Here is a 24841-nt window from a genome sequence, read left to right on the forward strand (position 1 = left end):
TTTCAATTCAACTGTAAAGAATGAAGAGTGGAGCGCTGAAGCTTAAAAAATAACAAAAGCAGCATAAAAGTATAAGTAGTCCATATACCAGCGGTTCCCAAACTTTTTTTCCTGCACACCCCCTTCTATGTCCCAACCGGGTTGGCGCACCCCCAATCCCCACTTCAAAAAAAAAAATGCAACACGCATGAAAATAACATCAACAAAGTTTCAATATAATGCAACAAAGCCATGCACAAGCTTCCACTTTTAACCCTTTCACACGTAAGTTTAATATATTTTAACTGACCCCCCAGCGTGAGTTTTTTAAGGGGACCGTTATTTAGAACTTGTCACTTTAATGTTTCCATGGTGACGCGTCATTCCTTGTCACGTGACACAGCGCAACCACAACACAGCGCTGAATGAATGATGATCTGCTTTTATGTCATTTTTCCTTTTTTATCAAAAAATATTCACAAATGTATTAGCTATAGCATGAATACTGATATTCCGATTGTCAAATATGTGCAAGTGGATGTGTTTTATTGTTCAAACACCTTCATAACGATCGTTAGTTTGTGCCACCGTTCAGAGAATCGGATCTGTTGGATTTACAACACGTGACGTCAATTCCTCCACTTCTCACGAAATACATGAAAGTAAGTGGCCGGTGAACTGGGAGAAGAATAGGGTAAAATGTGAAGCTACGTATACAATGAGTATCTGATATGAATAAAACGTGTCGTCTCATTATAATGAAAAGGATTAATATTGCCGCTTCCATAGAAATCAGCTAAATCAAAATCATTGTTTTACTAGTACTTATGTGTATTTAAATGTCTGAAACCTAAAATAAACATTATGTGGTTGAAAACACTCAATGGTTGTGATATATGACAGCACTGGCTCAGCGCCAGCCAACGCGCGAAAGCACATTTGTCACGTTAACGGCTGCAGTGCAGAGCAGTGCGTAGAAGACAGCAGCTGTTTTCAACGTTTCTATCAAAAACTAGTAAATTCGTTTTTTTGTTTTTTTAAATAAAAGCGATTACAAAGGAAATGTTTACTGTTCATGGTTTTTATTTTATTGTATGGAAAAATCCCACTTACAAAACAGACCGCCATTACATTTTTCCTCTCGCGCACCCCCTGGTGGCAGCTCGCGTACCCCTGGGGGTGCGCGTACCACACTTTGGGAATCCCTGCCATATACTATGCACTATATGTACATATATATATGAAGCATTCTTGAGAAACAGACCGAAGTTAATCGTTATTCTGTGAAAATGTTGAAATTCACCCCAACTCTCCTGGGTTCATTAAAGTATTGGTGTCCGATTCATCTGTTCATCACACGAAGCTTATGTATAGCTTTAGAAGACTTTGATCCTGACTCTTCTGTAATAGATGATGTTTTATTCTGTTTTGTGGCAATTTTGAAGCTTGAAGACTCCAGTCTTCACTGTCAAAAAATAAAAATCAGCACATTCTTCAAAATTTCTACTTCTGTGTTATACTGAAGAAAGTAAATCATAATGTGAAGCAAGTTTGGAATGACATGAGGGTGAGTAAATGATGACGATCATTTAAAGGGGCAACTATTTCAACTTAATAAAACCGTTTAGAAATCATTTGAATGGTTTAATAACCTGTTCTGGAGAGAATGGTGACTTTCCCCGCTCCCCCCAGCGTTCCCAGGCGGAAAACCAACCTTGCAACATGGGGACTAACGTCCCGGTAAGTTGGAAATAGAAGTCTCGTGAGAAGCGAGAACGAGCGAGAAACACGAACTGCTTTATGGCAATTCGACATAATTCTATGATGCTGTGTATGATTTATTACCCACCTCGGTAGACATAGCTCCACACGCTAAAGTTGGCCGGCTGCGATAACAACAAATGCACATGAGCAGCCGTAGAAAGCGGGAGTAAGGTGCCGCAAGTGAGTTTTTTTTTTTATGACAGTGTTGTGAAAATATACGCCGCACAGCTGTAGGGGGAGCTCGATGAGAAAACATGAGACAACAAAAGTGAAAATCACAGAAGAAATTACTAGAGTTGCCAAGTTCCCCTTTAATTTTTGGGTGAACTATCCCTTTAAAGTAACTACACACACAATCTGCAGAAAATGCAAAACGGTGATGGGAAATTATGTCAAAAGAAATCCCTATAAGCTCAGCTACTTTTAGGTCAAGAAGAGGCATGTAAGGTCCTAAGCCTATGCTTTTTACATAAACGCTTAGATGTCTAGATTCCGGAATCAAACAACTGTCTGAAAGTGGTTAAAAATTAAGCCCTGACATATTTAGTCATGCTGAGTTGACAGCTGCGTGAGTGGCAGTGCTTTTAAAATAAAAACGAGTTCAATCTAAGTTGTGAGCGCAGCAAGTTGGCTGTTATCAAAGAGGGGTGGGTTTGCGTGTGTTTAGCCCCATGAGAAATGCATGGCAGTCGAGAGGATTTAGCAGAGCCGAGCGGCCTTATCTACTGCCTGCAGCTAAACAGCATCCCCTCGCACAGTCCTAAGAACTATGTGGCATTGATTTAATGTAGAATATCTGCTCGCAGTGAACAGGCAAGCAGCACAGGTGCGCAGGGGGCTGATGGACATAAATACTGATATGATGAAAATAAGCAAGCCGCTTGTGGAATAAATGCAAAAAGCCAAACACAAAACAGAACTAAAAGCAAAACGATCAAAAAAGCAAACAACAGAGCACGTTCAATTATTCAGTGTGAATTATAATCAAGGGCTCATTGTGAGGCCACTGCAGCGACATGGTTTTTGGGTCTGTGCTTCAAGCAGTAATGCATGAGTAATGTGTCGGATGAGCTGTGGTCAGCTCGACCATGGACTGACCGGCATACCCAGGACATCTGCCCTTCAGCAAACAGTGACGGCATCATTCGCTCCAGCTCATCTCTAATTCATCATGAACAGATGGGATATGCTTAAAAATAGTCCTTTTTTTAAGCCGCAAACTACTGCGATTGCGTCATCTGCAGAAGATACCATGTTCGTTTGGGAGGAGGTGTATTTACTGAAAGCCAAAGTGATGGTTACATTATGGCTACATTCTTACTCCACAGCAAAATCTAAACCAGAAACAAAGTTTTTCTATGCATGTCTGTTTTGTTAAAGGGGTCCTTGATTATGATTTTTAGTTCATGTGTCTAAATTTATGTGTAATGTTGCTTTTTGAGTATAAACAACATCTGTAAAGTTACGACGCTCAAAGTTCAATGCAAAGGGAGATATTTTCTTTTACAGAAATCGCTTTTTAAGGACTTACAACAAACGGCTTGTAGGGACTACAACAAGCTTCTTCCCGGGTTGGTGACATCATGAACCCTAAAATGTACATAAACCCTGCCCCCGGTATTGTTTTTGTTTGTTGATGTACCAGTTGTCACACAGCTATATTGTACAGCTGTAAAAAGTAAACTAAGCATGTTTAACATGATTTCATCTTTAATATGAATTAGTTTGTCTGAATTTTTCATAGTTTTTACTTGTATACTTTTAAGTTGCATTCATTTGGTGCTTTGTTCAATCGCAAACCATTATTTTATTTTTATTATTAAGATGTCTGCACAAGAGTTAACTGTAATCTGTGCAAACATTAAACTTTGCTTTAATTAAAAGTCTTGCTTTGGTCTACACTGGAAGTGTTCTGTTTGCTCTGCTAAACTATAATTACTAAAACTAAAACTGAAACTAAATAAATAAAAACTAAATAGAAATGTGTTTACAAAATAAAAACTAAAATAAAACTAACAAAACCATTAATGAAACTAAATAGAAATGCGTTTACAAAATAAAATCTAAAATAAAAAAAATAAAAAACATTAATGAAACTAACTAAAACTAAACTGAAATTTAAAGCAAAATTAACTAATTTAAAAATGCAAACCTATAATAACCTTGGGCTATACGCACCAAAGCTTCTCCTGAAAGACGTAACCATTCCCATTTTGTCAGGACAATCGGTTGTTTATGGATCACAACTTGTAAGTATGTCTTATTATTTGTAGTTGTGTTTTCTATTAACAGTTCCAATTATAAGCTTTATGTAGTTGCTATGATAGCTATGATGTAAACGAAGGACAAAGCTTTGCCTCCTCTAGCCTGCCAACTAACATTACAGTATTGATATAGTATTCTAGCACACCCCAAAAACAGAATCAAGACTTCATAAAAGGGCATAATAGGTCCTCTTTAACATTTGACAATAAACATTGCTACACGGTGTTACTGCTAACTATCTTTTGCAGCTGCCAGTCTCTGCTTTAACCGAGGAGTTTAAGGGTGCTTTCACACCTGCCTTGTTTAGTTCGGTTGAATCGCACTAGAGTTCGTTTTCCGAATTGGTGCGGTTCGTTTGGGTAGGTGTGAAAGCAGCAATCGCACTCGGGTGCGCACCAAAAGCGGACCAAACAAGCGTACCGAGACCTCCTCGAAGAGGTGGTCTCGGTACGCTTTCAAACGAACTCTGGAGCGGTTCGTTTGTGGTGAGAACGTGATCCGAACTCGAACAGACCCAACTGTCAGAGAACTGCGTATTTTTGGACTAAACCAGCTGCCGTAGTCAGCCGCGCTGTGTTTTATGGGATGAGGAATAATGTTTGTTGACATTTTGCACTAGCATGCAGCTCGCGGACAAACGTGGAGTTCTGAGGAGGTGCGACTTCGCCGCGTGCAGTGCATTAAAACATTTTGTTCAAGCCGCATCCTCGATTCATTATGAAATGTAATTGTTTGCCTAAAGTAATATACTATGACCAGGGATACTATCAGCCCACGCAGTCGTAGACTCTCCATAGTCAAACGCTGTCTGCCGGATTTTCCTCCTCTTTGTTTACTTCCGGGAGCTCTGGAATTTTCCCGCACGTTGATTCTGACCAATCGAAGTGCAGTTACCTCTGGCCAACGAGTGATGTGGATGTTGTCACGTGACTGCATTTTGGTTCGTTTCATCAACTCATCATCTGATTCGGACCAGAGCAATCAGTGTGGTGTGAAAAGGAACCAAAACGCCTGAAAATGATACAAAGTATCATTTTTCGCCCTTAGTCCGGACCAAATGAACCGAACTACAGGTGTGAAAGCACCCTAAGTGTGCCAAGGTCAGGCTGGAAATGACCTTAGTAGAGTCACGTGACAAATGTGTAAGGGAGGCAGCCCCTGTGTTAAAAACTGGTAGAAAGTGGTCAGCAAAGAAATCTGTAGTAGAGGCAAAGGCTGACCTTCAAATTGGGGATATCGTGGGACAGGTACAGCATGGAAGAGGGGTTTTGGGCTCAGTTTAGCTCCTCCTAAATGGCACAAGGCAGGGCCAGCTCAAAGGAGGAAGCTAGTAGTCAACGAGGTGCGAAAGCAGGAGGAGAGGATGAGGTTTATAAAGGCCATTTCCCAGGCCAAGCAGGGAGAGTGGATGAGATGGGAGAGTGTGGAACAACGCAAGATGGGCTGGCAAGACCTTTGGTCAATGGAAGAGAGTAGGATCAGTTTCCTTATTAGGTCAACATATGATGTTCTCCCATCACCGCAGAACCTAAACCTCTGGGTAGGAGAGGATCCCTCTTGTCCTTTGTGTTCATCACCTGCCACATTAAGGCACATTTTGACAGGATGTAAGGTGGCTCTTAGCCAAGGTCGGTTTACTTGGCGCCATGACCAAGTACTGCGATGTTTGGCTTTAGCACTGGAAGGCAAGCGTAGTATGACCAATAAGTTGCCGCCTGTTCTAGCAAAACATTACACGCAGAAGACAATATTCCTCCGCCCAGGCGAGCAACCACCAAGAAAAGGTGTTTACACCAATTCTCGCCCAGGACAACTGAAAGCTGCTAGGGACTGGAAGATGCTGGCTGATCTTGATCAACGGCTTATTTTTCCACCTGAGATTGCCACCAATAACCTACGACCAGATATTGTTTTGTGGTCTGGATCACCACGCATTGTTCAACTGATAGAGTTAACAGTGCCATAGGAGGATGCGGTAGATGAGGCATATGAGAGGAAGAAACTGCGGTATGCTCAGCTGGCCACTGAAGCAGAACAGCGAGGATGGAGAGTCCAGGTTTATCCAGTGGAAGTGGGTTGTCGAGGTTTTGTGGCACACTCTACAACCCGGTTCCTCAGAGACGTCGGATTCAGTGGCCAAGAGTTGCGTCGCACAGTAAAAAACTGATCTGAAGCAGCAGAAAGGAGCAGCAACTGGCTGTGGTTGAGACGGAAAGATTCTACAGGCCGCCATGCTATGGTTTCGTAGAATTGTTGAAAACTTGAAGAGTCTGTTGGTTTATTTGTATAGGTTGTATAGTATTTACAGTCATTACGTTCCTGTGGATATTGCGTGAATGACGGGTGGTTGGGCAGATATTGTGTTTTGCGGTAGGTGGTATGCCATACGGAACCGTTGCCACTGAAACAGCATATTAACGCACCAGTGGGGCTCGACAGCCTTAGTCAAACGGGTTGGCGCGTATGGTTGGGTTGCGGAGAGATTGTGGTTAGGTCTCAGCAGCAGGAGGGATGTAGAGGTCAGTAAGCTGGGCTGAGTTGAGTGGGGGACGGAGGGGGGTGACTCTGGGTCGCCAGAGTCACTGTCGAGCCCACTTGAGGTGTCGTGGGCTAGTCGACGAAACACTGAGGACGGAAGGTGCCCACTTGAAGACCCTAGAGATGTCCCCTACTTGGCTCAATCCAGACGGTTGTCGTGCTGGTCCACTAGGGAGACCACACTGTAGTTGCAGCCGTCGTGTGTGCTGACGCGCCAAGTACACTGCAGCCGTTAGCGCCGGACAGAAGGGGAGTCACACCACCACGTGGAAAGAAGCGTAAATGGATGGAGAAGCATAGTTTACTGTAAAGCTACGTCTTAGTGTTGCTTATCTTGGCGAAAGCCGAGTACAAATCAGCATGAAGTTTTAACATCTACTCTCGTGTAATGGAAATCTTAAAAACAGTATGTAAAACAGGACACATTATGCAACAATTAACCTTTCAAACAGTATATGTTATAAGAGTCACATGATCTCTATGGCCATGTACAGCTATATTCGGTTGTCAGTTCACCTTTTATTGTTTACACACAGTGCAGTAATTTACAGGAGTGACAACCGCATTCTATAAGTGTATAGTAGGGCTGGGTAAAAAAATATAAATTTCTCAATTTTAATCGATTCTCATTTTTACGAACCGATATCGATTAAATCCCAAGAATAGATTAGGCAAGTCATCCTGTTTTCAGTTGATGAATAATGGAACATTGTAGTGCGCATTCCCATCCAATAAATAGCAATAATCTTTGTGCTTTGTTACTATTGATATGAAACAAAGTCTCACGAAATTCAAACCGTTTTGGGGCTGTGGCGTGAAATCTCTCTGGCGCAGCTCAGCTCAAGAGAAGCAGCAGATCTTCACATGATCTTCTCTTCCGCCTTAATACCAGTTACAGCGTGAAATAAACATGAATTAGCATCTGAAAGTGTGTTAAAAGATGGAGTACAACTTATTGAAATCCGTATCATGTCACATGGAATTGCTCAATCAGTGTTTCAACCATGGAAAGACGTCAGTAAAGCAGCTTGCAAACAAATGTCATGTAACGTCACATTTACCTCAGAAAAACCATATCCAGTGACCATAAACTCATTAGTCAGCTAGAAAAATTAACTCTAGAGGAGCATTTTGCTAAATATATGCACCATATTACATATTCATTATAATTTTTAATGTTCTTCAATATTTAATGCATGTTTGAATAAATCTGGCAAGTTTTTATGACAGCCACCATTTAAATGTTTATATTTCATATAACTTTATCATTATAAATATAAATAAAAGTGTAATTTAAGTGTTTGTATACAAATCAGTTAATTTTTACCTTCAACATTATAGTAGGCTAATGAAGCCTAGTAGGCTACAACTGACTCCCATAGTTTACAGCATTAGTTAAGAGATTTGTTTTCCTTGAGAAAATCTGCCATGTATTGTACCTGATATCCAAAATAATCAATATTGAATCGAAATCGAATCGAATTGTGAAATTTGTGTCAATACCCAGCCTAGTGTATAGAATCGAACTAGTTGATAATGACGTATAACGAGAGATATGAGAGATGACAGACGAAATATACATCTCTGATACACGTGTATCTGCAGTGCAAGAAATCCCAGGGAAAAGGGTACGAGCCTTGACTCATTCGTTTTGCCAGATCTTGTAAGCAAATCAGCGAACAAGAATAAGCCCAAAAAAAATAAAAAAATAAATGCAAATGCTTTATGCTGAAAACAAGAACAAAATATAGTGACCTGTACCTGCTCACATTAATAACTCCATAAACTTGATTGCTGTAAGAACCAAGCTTAAAGGTGATGATACACAGGGCAACTGGCAACCAGATAAGACACAGGGCCCACGACCGACCTAAAGTATCCAGATAGAAATGTATTGCCCATTTTCAATGGGAAAGTGCCCAAGCAACAATCGCTCAGCAAGATTGCCCAGCAACATTGCTCAAAAAGTTTCCCTGTGTATCATCACCTTAAACATCAATTCCGAAAACGCTTATAATAAGTGGGCATGGCAACACTGCAAGAGAAGCAACATTTGTGAAGCAGCCTTTAAAAAAAACATGATGCCTCCATCGACTGTGCTTTAGTTAAAATTGTTGAACAACAAATCTTTTGTCACTTTAATATGTGACCCTGGATCACAAAACCAGTCACAAGAAGCACAGGTAAATTTGTGGCAATAGCCAAAAATACATATACAAAAATACAAAATCGGTCAAAATGGCAGATTTTTTTTAATGCCAAAAATCATTAGGATATTAAGTAAAGATCATGGTCCATGAAGATATTTTGTAAATGTCCTACCGTAAATATATAAAACATTTATTTTTGTGAGTGAATGCAGCACAATCACTAACAATCAGGAAGGCAAATTGTACAAAAAGTAACAATTTTGCTTCCAATTTCAAGTCCACAAAGATTCTGGTTCCTTAATTCCATTAACAATTCTAGTACTTTTGAAAGAGCTGATTCATAACTAACTGATTCATGAACTGATTCAGAAACTGATTAAACTGATGATAGAAATCAGCAGCATTTCTTATTTCTCATGGACAGTAGCCCCAAACCATCACTATGGGAGCTTCAAAAGTTAGTACATTTCTGTTTGTCAATTCATCAAGTACATAAGCTTCATTCTTGCTTTCTTACAAACTCCCAGAGCTTATGGCATCATCGCCCCCCACTTCATTACACTTTCTAAGCCTCATCCTGAGTCTAGATGCACTGGCTGATGTGTTGCGACAGCCTGTCAAAGCCAAGTGCTTCTGACATCCTCTCCCCTCGAGCACGACAAGCAGTAGGAGGCCAAGGGGAATAACAGGACTTTGCGTTGTCGGACACTTATTGCTGAGCAATCGCCAGAGACCTTAATGTGTCAAAGGAAGAAAAAGCCAGAGTCATCAAAACTTTCTGCAACCCTCCAGCAAGGTGCATGTCTACAGTGGGCAAAGCAACAGTCATCAGGAGGGGAACTCCACTTGCAGAGGAGCCTAGCAGATTAAATGTGTCCTTAATATGCTTAATTCAGCCATATCATATAAAGGGAAGTGTGGGAAGTGGAGGGGCACAAATTAGGACTCATCCGTTTACACTCATCTAGTCTCTGCCTGTAAAAGGTTAAAACACACTCAGTAGCTGTGTTTACATGCAGCCAAATAAACAAATAGTAATGTGATTGATAGCTCAATCGGCATGAAAAACCAACATAATTAGAAAAAAATGTCTTGTAAAAAAATGTCTTAGAAAAAAAAGAGTGGCTGAATAGTTCTTGAGCACTTCCAGATCAGTTTATTAAAACGAAATCGATCTCAGGACTCATATAAAAAAAAATTAGGTTTAGGATACATAACCATTACATTCAAAATCAGCAGTCTGATTAAATTCATTTGGACTGATCTGTAGGGCTGGGTATCAAGTTCGATTTTTAGGCACCGACCGAATTACCTCGATACCATCGAGTATCAAAAAATCTCTTGTCGTTCAGTACCAAATTTCAATACCCAAGGGGTTAATCTCGTCAACGTCAGTGAGACGATAAGGGTGCAACATGATTGGCTGTGGCGAGGCATCAAGGAAAAAGACTAGTTTTTGCCAGTTACGCCCAGAGACGTGGCTCACACGTGAGGCTGTAGTGTGTAAGCATCCCAACCATCGATGTAAAAGATGTGGAAAAGATCAAAAGTGTGGCTGCATTTCACCAGGCTCGATGCCAACAGTATTTACAATATTTACAACAAGATAATTGCTACCAATTGGCGACATGACAAATCTGATGAAGCACTTGACAGTGCACGGAATAAACTTAAGAGCCGAAAGTAACTCCATCTTCGACAGCAAGAAAACCTGGAGCGTCACCAATGAACCGAAACTCAGTGTATAGGCTACTTACCTCACAGACATGAGAAATAGCCATAGAAAGCTTGAAATATCTACTTTTAAAAGAACCAATTCGAATCAAAAAGAAATTCTCTCTGATTATTTAATCCAAAAGAAAGGTGCATTTCTCTCAATAGGGGCGCGCATTTACTTTACTGCGGAGATTACGAGTTAGCAACGTCAACTTCATCCTTGCAGCCATCACTGACTCAGAAAGACTAGTTTATTAATAAACAGGAAAAAAATGGCAAGGAAACATTTTAATTGACACATTCATATTTCATTAGGCTACTTTTGCCAGTGCTTTGCAGCAAGCTTTATGTGTGCGCTTGAGCGTGAGGCATTCCGTCCTGCAGTGGCCTACATGAGTCTTTGAGTCTGTAAAAAAAAAAAAGTCAACAAAGTAAAAAAAAAAAAAAAAAAATTTTTTGGTAATATACAATTGTAATCCTGTTAAAATGGATTTCATAAAATTGGTATCGAGAAAAAGTATCGTTCAGGAACCGGAATCGAAGTCAAGGTATCGGTATTGAAATTTTTTTAACGATACCCAGCCCTATACTGATCTCTGTGCATGTAAATGCAAAGCAAGTTGGTAAGTCAAGGTACATATTACAAGCCACACCTTTACATTTGCATTCCTATCTGTAGATTATACACAATGCAATAGATCAAGTAAACTACACGACAATACTCTGATATGGGGAAACCTGCAAATCACTTTAAAATCCCACATTTCCTCCAACTGCACTCAACAATGTTGTCGGTTTAGATTTAGATTTAGAATCAAAATCAGAATGAGCTTCATTGCCAAGTATGCTTACACATACAAGGAATTTGTCTTGGTGACAGAAGCTTCCAGTGAACAGACAGAATGACAGCGACTAGACAGATAATGAAAGTAAAATAAGTGAATACAAATAAAGTACACAATATACAAAAGACAATATATGTATGTACAGATATGTTATTAACAATGCAAGGGAATGTGAATAAGAGGTATGGTATGATAAATAAATATGAGTATAAATCAATAGTGGTGTGTATTGCACTTGTTTATTGCCCAGTGGGGGAATTGAACTGTTCATAAGGTAGATCTGGTGCCCAATGCGCTGTAGCGCCGACCAGACGGCAACAGTTTAAAGAGGAAGTGGCCAGGATGTGAGGGGTTCAGAGTGACATGACACTTAACCCTATAAAGCCTACTGTATCATATTACGCATATTTCAACGGCCCCTAAATTATCAACATGATCAAAACTTGGCTGAAAAACCTGTTATACACATTACACACTACTACATACCTTATACCATCTGATTGATATCTTAAAAATTTAGCAAGTAAAGGGCATTTTAATTTAATCCCTTTCAGGTCGTGGACCGTGGTACATGTCTTTTTGCTGTAAAATCTTGATTAATATACAAATTTTTATTAAGTAAACGTAAAAATAACTTCTATATTAGTAATATTTCAAGAAGAACACTTACTGGACTAAAGCAACTTAGGTTTACTTGACTGTCCATGCATCATTTTTTAGGAAAATCATATTAATAAGAGTATCAAATATGATACAATAGGCTTTTATATTTTTGGCCAAAAATATCAGCAAAACTGCACCAAATTGCATATTGTTGCTTGGTTTGGGCCTCTGAATAAAACGTTTTTTTTTTTCCTCCTTGAGTGTGAGCTCCATAGTCTCTGATATCACTATGAACTATAAAAGCCTGATGTATGAAATATGATACTAAACAAAATGGAAAAAAATAAATCTTTTTGTCTAAAAGTTTCAATAAATTGTTCTATTAAAAAAAAAGTATTAAAAAAATTACAAGTAGGCCTATTATTGGGCTGCTGTTCAAACCGCAGTATTCACAAAATTTTCTCTGATGATTTGTTATACAGTAATAACAGTGAAGTTTACAGTTTCATAAAAAAATTGATTTCATGTATATCAGGTTTTACATGGTATAAGGTCTAAAAGTTAGATACTTTTAGACCATAAGCCAAATGATTATAATATAATACCCTAACAAAAATATACCATAGTAACCAGCTTTCAGCAAAATGCCACAATTAGCAACAAGGAACTACTCCAAAATGACAAAAATTTCTCAGTTTAAAAATTATAATTTAAAATACAAATTAAATCGATTCAAAAATATATATTTTTTCAGTTGCAACAATAAATGGAATAACTATAGGTACCACGGTAGCTAAATCTATTAAGATTGAGCTATTTCCTCATTTAAAATGCAATGCATCATGTTGAGTTGTGATACTCTGCAGCACTAGGTCTGAAAGTGCAGAAACGGGCTATGACAATTATTCCCTACTGAGTTAAGTAATCCCTATGGCTGCGAGGAAGCCGTACAATATTGAAAAGCAAGGCTAAAGGGCTAAAGACTTGTGAAAAGGCTGACTCCTGCATTTTCACTGCAAAAGAGCCACTTTAAAAAGTGCATCATTGCAACAGCATCCTTGCAAATGTGCAGCATCTTGCTTTTGTGACCTGGTCAACAGTACAGATGCCCTGAAACAGTAAGATGTACAAACATTGCAAGCAAAGAGCTAGCTGTCTAGTTAGCCAGCTCACTAGGTTTTAAAACACACCCATAGACACAGCTTGTAATCTAATACTCATATCTGACTCCAGAAAAACAAGGTGATACACGTGTGAAAGGGATTTTTAGGCTGCTATTCAAACTGCAGTAATCAAAAAAAAAAAAATCTCTCTAATGATTTGTTATACAGTAATAACATTGCGGTTTATAGTATCATACCGTGTAAATAAACTTAAACATAGACCTTGAGAGGAAACATCAACAAGCTGTAAACAATCCTGTCCATTTCCCAGTCACAATTCATCTAATGTTCTAGGAAAACAGTCCAATGTTGCAGAATGATGGTTTAGAGATTGTCTGTAAACACACTTATGACCCTCTCACAGCCCAATGCTGTCTTGATCATGAAATATTAGTCAGCTGATTAACTGTTGTACAAATACTCTCGCCTCTTTCTTCATTCAAAGCAGTTCCGCATGTCCGGCCAAGAACCGCTGCGTATCCGTGCTTATGCAGGACATTTTCTGCTAATCTCAAACCCAGTCTGCCAAAGCATACTGAAATCATTCAGCTATGAGCTTCTCTGGCACATATCTTATTTCACACTTGGTAGCATCCAGTCATTGGCGAGGTAATGTATTGTTAAGCTTGCGTATGGGGCAACATCTGCGCTTGATCACATCGAGTGTATTGGCCAAGTCAGGTTTTTAAACCTTGACATCTTTCATTTGGCTATATAGGCTGGAAACTGTAATTTCTGAAGTTTTTCCTGGCAATTCATACAGCTTGTCAAAGCTTTCACAGCATTCATATCGCATTCAAATTTGGATCAGAAGCCTCTGCAATACTACTGGGGAGCAACTGCAACTGACATTTTATGATATTGGTGCCTTTAGCTGCCACCGTACAGCTGCAGAGACAGCCAAGTTATTGGGCTTTTCTTTTCCATTTGACTTAAAACCAAAATGTGCCCACAGGGAAGTCTTTGTGTTTGGCTTTGCAACCGGCCCTGAGTCCATGTTGTGGATTTCAACAACAGCTGATCAAATGATGCTGGCAAAGCAATGTCAAATGAACTTTGTGTTTTACACAGAATATATAAAATAGCTTCTGCTAAAAATATTTTTGCAGGCCTATGAGTCGCAAAAAAAGAAAGTTAAGGTAACACTTTATTTCAACATTTGAGGTAAATGCTTTGTTATTGAAATAATTAGTTAATATTTCAACCCCAGTTAGTTGGATAATAAAATTTCATTTCCAATTAGTTAATACTCAAATATTTCTAGCAAATGCTTTGTTGAATAAATAATTAGTTCATATTCAAACTTGGAATATTAACTAATTGGAATTGTAATATTACTATGCAACTAAATGTATTTGAAATATCACCCTATTATTTACATGGCACAGCATTTACTGGAAATATTGGAAGTGGAACATATACTAATTGTAATATTAATATCCAATATTTTCCAGGAAAAGATTTGTTGCATAAAAAATTTGCTAATGTTCCAACTGTATTGCACAACAATTCAAACATGCTAACTGTTTGTAAATGGTACCTCCTTTCCACAGAGCTGTTTAACGCACCACTGCACCCATAGGGAACACATCAGGTCAACTAAAATGCACCTAATTTGCATCCTATTTCTAAAATTGCCACAAAATGTCTTTATTTTTATAGAAGCATGTCACTGTGAGATTCAAAGATTGTGCATTGTGGTCAGCTCATTTATGTAGTCCTATTCAAAGCTTGGAAAAATTAGCTGGGAACTGATGCAATGTGTCTGTCAAGTTCATGGTTTATTTTATGGTTAGTGTCTCATGTAAATATCTAAACATCCATAACATTTCACACAGAAGAGATTATTACTGTGAAGCCCTGCAAGGAGGAAATGACAATGGTGGTACTCTTCTGATGGATAAATGAAGCATCCAGCCCTAAATGAGCCATGAAAGTCAATTAGGAAACATCCATAAAGTCCATTTTCTCCATACAGTTTTTAACGCCACAGGCTCTTGGTTTTCAGAAATGATGGGCCGCAAGAAATAAAGGACTGTGTGTGTGTGCATACACCATGTTTGGAGGAGTGGATTGTTGGACTACTTTTTTGACCACAGAAAAAAATTGAGTCAAGTATTATAATTTCCTCTGGGGTTCACAATGCAGTACAGAGCGAGATAGAGGGGCATAAATGGGAGGGAGTGAGCGTTTGGCTTGGGGGGCAGGGTGTTTGATGAACCTTTTCATCTGCACAGCTCTGTGAAGCAAGATGCTTTCAAAAAGCTCTTAAACAGAGCGCCGCGATGCTCAGATGCAGCCACGGGCACAATGTGCCATCTCATCTCATTCCAGGGGAAACCAAAAAAGGCCCAGATTCAACCACAGACCATATGGCTTGATCTTAAAGTGATAGCACAAATAAAATAAATATTTAATATTAATACTGACTATTAATAATTAATATTTACTATATTCTAATATTCAGTATTGGTCAATATTGTTCATATATTGGTTGTTATTGGATATCATTTTTCATGCTCATTTATAGGGCTGGACAGACAAATTTCACGATTCGATTCACAAGCTTGTGATTCGATCCAATTCTGATTTCAATTAAATTCTATTCGATATTGATTCATTTGGATATATATCAGGTACAGTACATGTCTATTTTTCTCAAGGAAAATAAATGTATTAAAAATTAACAATTGATGTAATAATGATTTAATGATGTAATAATGTTTATTCATTTTTTTAATATAAACATTTACACAGTTTAAACATTTGATAAAAACTTGTTTTCCTGACAGATTTATACAAACATTATATTAAAGAACAGGTTAAGTAAACACAATGAATATGTAATAAAAAAGCATATATTTAGTAAAATGCTCCTCTCGAGTTCATTTTCATTTATCTTTTTCTACATTTAGATTACCTTCGCCAACATCTAGCAATCACTTAAAGCTAATATTTAAAAAAACACTAATGATTCACCGTTAAATCTAATCTCATTATTATTTTTCATACTGTACATTATAATGTAGTGATACCTAAATTCACTTGTAGCATTTATAAAATGCCTGATTTTAGTTTTTAGACTTATTTATTTTAGACAAAATTGTATAGATTTTTAAAATCATCCATTTATCTGTTTATCGGCCATAACATGAAAATAATTCATTGATTTATTTGTGAAATTTTTATATCATCCACAGCTAAATGTACATTTTTAATATTGTACATGTTATGTTGTCATCTGAATCATTTAAAATGCCTGATTTAAATTTTTAGTCTTTTAGTTTATTAGACAAAATTGTGTAGAATTTTCATAGCATCCATTTATCTGCCATCAGCAATGACATTAAATAACTGAGCCTAATCGGCTTAGAATTTTAGAAACTTTATTGTGGCTTTATAATTTTATAAATTACCCCAATTTGTAAAGCTAAATGATAGTGCTAAATGCTTCCCTATAGTCCACAAACCTGCATGTCACAAAGAAAATCAAGCCACTCACCAACTAATCAATAGTCCTGCACATTAACAGTGCACACAGCACTATGTGAGATCTAAACATGAGATCAGCAAAAAAATAAAAAATAAAAAATAAAAACAGTGTTTCGGATCATCACATATACTAGGCTTTACGGGTGTACGGACACACATACACAAATCAAAACCAGTCCAACCAGCAAATTGGCCTAGTATTACACTCACCACAGACACTTTGCCCACTTCCAGTACTCACCATAAAAACCACAACCACAAAGAGCAGCTTAATAATTTCCTTAAGAAAACACATCAATGCATGTCATCCATGCATGAGTTTCACTGATCTATAGCCACAACCAACCTGAACGACAGTATGTGGGTGTCACCTACTCGCTAATGAAACCTCAAGCTATATTACGGGTCGGTTGGGCTTATTGACAGCATTGTTAGTCAAAGTTTCCATTGACCACAGTTAAAGAACAAGCTACTGAAGGGCATGTTGTAACCAAACAAACAGCCACAGTAAAAGGGCCTCTATCACTGCTTTAAGCATATGAAGCAGACTTTGTTAGAATCCAAAAATGCTAAGTATGTCCAGAAATTATGTTAAACCCACTCGTGGCTATGATATATGCTGGGCCTCAGTGTTTACACATCATTTGCAGAGTCCATGAAAATGCAAACCACACTGAACAACTGAACAAAGTGCTCTGGGTAAAATTAGATCATCATCCCAACATGTGTCATAAAAATCCATTCAATCATTTACCAGACTGACTTCTTCCTCCCCTGCCCATCAACTTCCTGTTGTGTCAGAATTTATTACCTCATAGTAATGGATTTCATTCATTTACTCGATGGTATTTGAACCGAATACAGAATTTCCTGTGCTTTAAAATATAGACTGTATCAGGCACACAAAGTATGGAATGTGAAACACGCAAATGTACAATTTTCAGTGAAGCACCTCAGGACCAGGAAGGACCAATTTTTAGTAAATGTTACTAAAACTGCAATCTACTAAATAAAAAATGCCAAGAACAAAAATGACTAAAACATATCACTTCATTCTTGCAAACTCAAGAAAGATATAATTCTCAATCAGCCTTCCAACGGAGAACTAACAAGAGAGTTTTACACATTTTCAGATGCTATTTGGTTATTCAGCTTTAGAAAACCAGGAAACTTACCAGTTCGCTCAATGTAGTCAACACACTTCTCAATAAACAAAGGTATGGGCCTATCAGGAGTGACCAAGTTCTGAAGAGGCACCCCAAAATAGTTGCTCTCCCAATTTCTACGAGTTGGTGGGTACAATGGCTTTGTGGTCTTTATTGTCTTTGCCTGTTGAGAAAAGAGAACACATTATATTCTATGATCACTACAATGCATACTGACGACAATCACGTTTCAATGTGCCTGCTATTAGCATTTAAATAGGAGAATGTTGGAAATTATTTTCTATAATGATCTTCTTAAGAATCTGAATCTTAGAAATAATATAACATCTTTTGGAAATCGTTTAAAGGATGCACAGATATGACAATTCTGGCAAATAATATTACAATTATATGCTATTTTGTCAAAACTAAAAACTAAAAATATCCTAAATGAAATTAAATACTAAAACCTAAACTTAGTCATTTGAATTTGAATTCAAGAATCACAACATTATAATATACAGTATTAAAAATGTATATTAAATTTGGAGATTTACTATTTAAAAGTTTTATTAAATTATAATTGTTTTTTAAGATATATATATTTTATTAGATATATACTATAATATTAGTCAATGTGGTACCTAATCCTATATGATTCAAAATCCTTTGAGTTTTAAATAATAATTGAGTACATAAAAAAATAAATAAATACCAGCTCACCTTTTTGGGTTCCTTGATCTTTGGTGCTTTCTTTTTCTTCGTTTTCTTATCATCCTGCTCTGGGTCAGATGTGATGGCTGGATTGTCTATCCCTCCTTTCCAAGGATCCACTGGTGAGAGAAGGGGATCTTCTTCACTTCCTCGGTTACCCCTTCCTTTCTTCTTCTTCTGCGTTGCAGGCCCCGACTCATCGTCACTGACATCTGAGTGCACTCGTCTTTGATAAGCTTTTGTCTTGCTGAAGAGGATCTTAGAACGATGTTTATACTTAGAAGGTCTTCTGCCACCCTGAGATTTAGACATGGAGTCAAAGCCGTTCTCCTCATCCCCATGCAGAGCGAGTCCACCAAACGAGTTGCGGATCTTGCCAGATCTACTGTGCGCGTCTTCCGGTACTGCATATATGTCATCACTAAAGCCTTTGAATTTGAGAAGAGTGTCGGCCGGCTCTGCATAGTTGTCGGATGCTTCAAGGTCATCACCGTGACCCATCATTGGACTTCGCGTCCTCCTGGAGTTCCTCATTCCAGCCTCAATGGTCCTCAGAAGGTTGGGGTCCAGCTTCTTAACATTGGGTTTGGGCAACACATTAGGCTTAGGTTTTACTGGGGGAGGCACTTTGTGGTTACGCTCGTGATCACCAAGAGGTGTGCTGTGAACCGGGTACTCGTTTCCTTCTAGGTCAATTCTGTACTTCCGTTCACTAGGATTAGGCAGCAGCTGCACATCATCGCCTATCGGGCTGTAAGGTGGCGGTCCCTCCCCATCATCCTCGGAGTCAGGGTAGTATTGGTATGCAGGCGAATGGCTATGAGGTGACTGCGGGAAGACATCTTCACCGGTGCCTGTTCCGTCCCTGCTGTTGTCGAACATGAAGGAGCTTTCGATGTTGCTCTTCTTCTCGAGGACTTCATTGAAAAATGGCGTGAAAACTTCTGTCTGCCTGTGATACTGGGACAACGAGTAGAGAGCGGTAAACTTAGCAGTAATTTCCGTGGCAATGTGCTCCCCTTCAGTCATCAGCTCTTTTATCGCATCATTCTCAAAGAAGTCTGCTTGGCTGTCCGTAATGGCCACCATTTGAACTGGAATGACATCCTGGACTTCAGCCAGGAACGCCCTCAGCATAGCCATGGAAGACTTTCGTTTTGCTGAGTAAACAAGAATGTAACCATGCACCAATTCGTCCTTTCTGATTCCAATGGAGGAGTGGTAGGAGAGCACAGTGACCTGTATGCGTCTGCGACTGTTGCCGATGATTTTGTCAAGGATCAACGTGTTGCACTGCCCGGGCTGTCCGGCGCTGCAGGAATGTGAGTCCAGGAACGGTGAGAGAATGAGATCCACGCTAAATGGATCTCCACACATGGCACACATGACTATCCGCAAATCTGTCTCAGACAGATCTTTAATTGAGGGCATGGGGTTCATCATGTCGAAATTGTGCTTCAATCCCTCCAACACAGCTCTGAGGGCCTGTTTTATCTGAGACTCATTAAACTTCCTGGGAAAAGTGCCGGTGGGTATATCTACAAAAGTACACTGTAACTTATTTGCAAGCTGTTGGCCCTGATGCCTTAAAATAGGCATGTTTTTGCAAATACTGTCGCGCTGATTTGCTAAAATGAGAATGAATGGCACTGGCTGGCTATACCTATCCCTTCTGCTCTGGGCAATCTCAGCTCGTATCCGGCTTATGCGGTCACCAATGTAATTAAGCGACTCTATAGAGCTGAAGACACAAAAGAACCCATGGGGCTTGAAAGTCGATATCCAGGAATGGTTCAAAAGCATGCCAGAATTGACATCCACAGGCAAAAGGTCTAATTCATAGATTTTCCCATCAAGGGTGTATTCATCATCAGTGGACTGAGCTCGGATTTCATTTGCGAGCTCCTGCGCCAATCCTTCTCTGCCTACGAGACACAGGTTAACCTTTTCAATGTTGGCACTGTTGTAGTAGATATTAGAGCGGCCATGATCCAGCTGAACTAGCCTGTTGGCGAGGATTTGCTCGACTTTGAGATCGATGCAAGCCGTGCCGCTGAGGCATGTTTCTTTTGTGGGGTGATAGACAAACCCGATGTGTTTCAGTAAAAGTGACTCCCTGTCTGTGGCGAGTTTCTGGAGAGCTCTGTATCTAGGTTCCTCGTTAAGTACGGCATGAATCTCACTCATTTTGTCACAGCTTGGGGTCGCATTCAAATCGAGGTCATAGAACAGCTCTGCGTGCTCAAAAAGCATTTCCTGAAACTCCTCTTTGGCCCTTTCAACTATTTCCTGCTGATGCCGACTGTAAACATCCCTGCGATCTGATTCAGTGATGTACTTGTACCCCTCATCCTCCATGACAAAGCACATGACCTCTTCCCACGGTTGGCCGGGGCTAATGAAATGCACTCGCTCCAGCGTCTTCTTGAATTTCTCCTTCATCTCCAACCGCCTCTTCTCAGATATCAAATGCTGGACGTGGTTTTGATAAATCCTCTCTCCTTCCATGGTTTTGAGGATATCGAAGGGCACTCTTCTGTCGTCAGTTTTATCGAGGTGGTCGGTCTCATACCATGGCGTTTGTTCTAACTCAATGAAACAGTACTGAAACTCAGGCCTGCTCTTCATAAGGCTCTGAGCCTCAGTCCAACTCAGCGTCTCAATTTCCTCCAGGTTGTTAAGCAACTTATTAAGAATTTTTGGCAGACTGGTAAGATAATCCTCACGCCGCCTCTTGATATGCTCTTGTCTCAGCTGTCCTATGTGCTTTGAAAAGATGTTTCTGGCCTTTCTGGTGCCTTCTAAGTTGATGTACTCTTCATAGTCTGGGTGGCTTTTCAACTTATTGCTGACAATTTTCCAGCTTGTGTGATAATCTCGGACAGTTTGAACAATGAGCTTTTCAAACTTGTCTGAGACAGAAGCTACTAATTGTCTCTGGGATTTGTATGCTTCCAAATAAGAGATGATTTTGGGTTTACCTCGGGTTTTGTCCATCTGCTGTGTCAGAGCATTGAAACAAAGTTCCACGTTCACAGATGATCGAGCTGATGTTTCCACCAACATTAGATTCTTTTTACCTGTAACAAACGTCTGAACCTCCCTCAGATATTGCTCCACACATTCGTCACATTTCGTTGCAGCAATGATTACGGGTTTTTTCGCCTTGGAAATTTGAGAATAAAGACTGTGGACAAATTTCATCTGGTCATCGAATTTTCTATTGCATCCTTTGCTTATATCGATACACAATACAAAGCCATCGATGTTGAGCTTGCCATCAGGCATCTGCTTCTGATCAAAATCCTGCTCCAACCCAAGCTGGTCTGTGCAAATGTACATCAGCTTCTCAGCAGACTGAAGCTTCGTATTTGCAGCCCGTTTTGAGTAAGGCTGCAGATTTGTGCTCCGATGAGGCAAGAAGGTCTGGTCATCGATGAACTCAGTCTGCTCGATGACCTGGATTCTACACTCAAGGCCATCATCCCCTCGATGTAATACTTCACCCCAGTATAAGAAGTGATCGTTATTCACCACACGCCCTCCAAAGTCAATTGTGCTCAACACAGAAGTGTGCTCTGAGTAGTAGCAGTCCGCACTGGGGTGTACATATCTGTTGCATAGGCAGGATTTACCTACACCACAGTTGCCCTTCTCTTTCTCAGTGCCTGAGAGCCCAACGACACTGACAGCGTATGTCGGACGGGGCTCCTTATTCTTGGCCATTATATTGCCCCTCTCATTGCTTGTTACACTAAGCAAAGTATGCCGGCAAGGCAAGCATGTACTTCCATTTGCTAGTGCAGGCACATTTCCATGTCTCACTTTGAATGAGCCGATGTAGCTTTAATCTGGATCATCTGTCCCACACGACTGCTCTTTCCCCTCCTTTCACCTACCTGCAAAACAAAAATATTAAATTAGTCAACAATAAGATAAAGCTTAAAGTTTACAATAGCAGAACACTGATCATTTAATATTCTGCATTTGATAACTTGTTAACAACCTAGACACAATCACAATACAAACAACCAAAATTGTTGCCTTGCATAATAAGCAACATAATTATTGACAGCTGAAATTTAAGCATGGCAGAACTGTTTATAATGGTAATATTATTGCATTTACTAATATAATGCATTACAAAACTATCCCAAAATGTCACGATCCACTTCACAAATCTGATTCATTAACCTCCTGTACCATGAATGTTCAGCTAGCTCAAGCATTGGTTGATCTTAATATAAGTAGGAGTAGTGATACTGTGGCACAAGCTCATTCACTGGAATACACTTTTATTGAATGTACCCCAGTGTTTTTTTTTTTTTTATGTGCAAAGCTATGCTTGTCATCAGCAGTGACAAGCTTTGAGCTGATAAATAAATGCCTCTGTCAGTAGAAATAAGGCAACAAATTAACTAATCTACACTCAAGAGCAATCTGTTCATGATAAACAAAATAACTGCTAGAAATTATTTTATAAATGCCATTAAATTCAGTGTTGGCACTGATAGTATAACTATAACCACTTCTGAATATCCATTTACTCAACATTTGGCAATGTAAAGCCAGAAGTGAATCTTTTAAAAGAGTATGAGATGCTTTGATGAAAATTGTGTCATCATTTACTCCTGCCATTCCAAGCCTGTATGACTTTATTTTTTTCAGTGAAACACAAACGAAGATGTTAGACAGAATGACAGCCTGAGTCACTCTCATTGCAACGGTTTTCCACATAATGAAAGTGAATGATAACTGAGGCTGTCATTCTGTGCTCCACAGTTGAAATATAGTCATACAAACTTTTAACTAATGAATTCCCATACCATTTCAGTAATTTATCATTACTGGATAAAGGCTCGGTTTCACAGACAGGGCTTAAACTAAGCCAGGTTTAGGCCTTAGTTCAATTATGGCATTTAAGTAGCTTTTATAAACGTGCTGCAGAAAAAGAAAAATATTACTGGTATGCATCTTGAGATAAAAATGTCACTGACATTTTAAGATATGTCCGTGCAAGCTGCTTTCAGTTAAAACAGCTCAAACATGGATTTCAGTCTGGGACTAGGCTGAAGCCTTGTCAAAACGGGGGAAAGACTTTTAAAGGACATTTAGATTCGCACAAATTCTCTAATGAATCTTTTGGACTATCTTGTAAACCGGGTTGACCAATTGAATTGAACCGACTCAAAAGAACAATCGGCTCCCAAATCGATTCACTCTACAAAGGATCATAATTGGTGAAATATTGCAAAAGCTCAACATATGCCTTTTGAAATGTCCATGACTTAATTTTTCCGGGTCTGGAAAACACTTTTTGAAATATTCTTATTCGCAATTTTTTGTTATGGAGCGTATATGATGACAAAACAATCATTTTAACCGAATTAACCCTTTGTGTTGTAAATGTCATAAATAACGGCCGCAACGGGGACATCAAAGACTGGACCTCACGAGCGTTAAATCACGGAAACATTGGACATCAGTGTCCAGAAGCGTTTGTAAATGACTGCGGGCTGTATTTCACGCGCGAGGATGTATAGCAGACACAAGCATCTGCTGAAGGTGAGAAGGAATTCCGACCAGCACGCGAGCAGCAGCGCTATTGTTACGGCGAGTCGCGAACCACACTGCGATCAGATGTGGACGCGACGATTCCCAGAACTAGTCGAGTGAATTATTCATAATGATTGCTATGACAACGAACTGAATGGGAGGTCCAAATTGGCAAGAATTTGTGTATCATTTACTTCGAAACACCTTAACCCAGTAACGTTAACGTTAATCACAGCATTTAAATCCCAGGATTTGATTTTCACGTCAGAGTAGTTTTATCGCAGCAAATTAATTACACACACGCGCTTGTTATATTAAATAACAAGGCGATTTAGGTCAGTTTAATGTGTGTTAATATGCTTATTTTTTCGCATCGACCCGGGCCTTGCTCCTAACAAGGCATTAGATGCCTCCTTTGCTTGCTAGCTTCCCAGTTAGCCAGAGCTAGTTAAGTGTGACACCGACACAACACACTGTAGGCGAGACAGACAAATCTGTGCAATTACATAAAGGTACACAACTATCGCTTACACATAGAAAAAACAATCACACATTCAACCAAATTCAGTAAAGCAAACGACAAAAGCGTGCTAGAAAGTCACATACTCCGTGTGCATTCCCCTACCTAACATGGTCGCTCCCAGCTCCCGACACCACAGATAGGAGGTGGCATTCCAACTATTTTCTTTAATTTCAACGGATGCTATTCCGAAACAAATCCCAGTTTTGTTGTGTTTCCCGTGGGTGGTTGGAATAATCGGCAAATTTTCCCGAAAGTGGTTGTTTTCAGTCTTTTAGCAGTAAGAGTGGTATGCGTGCAATCGGAGAGCCATCCCCTCCCCTCTCATTCCAGTCAGTAATGGCGACGGATAGATCCGGCTCTCACTCACTCTCTCCACAGTCCACACTAA

The 24841-nt window shown here is 39.3% G+C and overlaps 1 protein-coding gene across 1 annotated transcript in view; it reads right to left on the minus strand.

Annotated features, from left to right (window-relative positions):
- Window positions 1-24841, minus strand: part of arhgap5 (Rho GTPase activating protein 5) — a 40237-nt gene extending 15396 nt beyond the window's left edge. The window contains exons 1-3 of the mRNA XM_056266314.1: window positions 24556-24841; window positions 18384-22273; window positions 17691-17844 (exon numbers count right to left, since the gene is read on the minus strand). Of these exons, the coding sequence (XP_056122289.1) occupies window positions 17691-17844; window positions 18384-22100 (3871 nt within the window). The 5' untranslated portion in view covers window positions 22101-22273; window positions 24556-24841. The remainder of the gene's footprint in view (window positions 1-17690; window positions 17845-18383; window positions 22274-24555) is intronic.

Source organism: Rhinichthys klamathensis, unplaced genomic scaffold (assembly GCF_029890125.1).
Source record: "Rhinichthys klamathensis goyatoka isolate OS25496 unplaced genomic scaffold, OSU_Roscu_1.1 h1tg000247l_1, whole genome shotgun sequence".
Classification (NCBI taxonomy): Eukaryota; Metazoa; Chordata; class Actinopteri; order Cypriniformes; family Leuciscidae; genus Rhinichthys; species Rhinichthys klamathensis.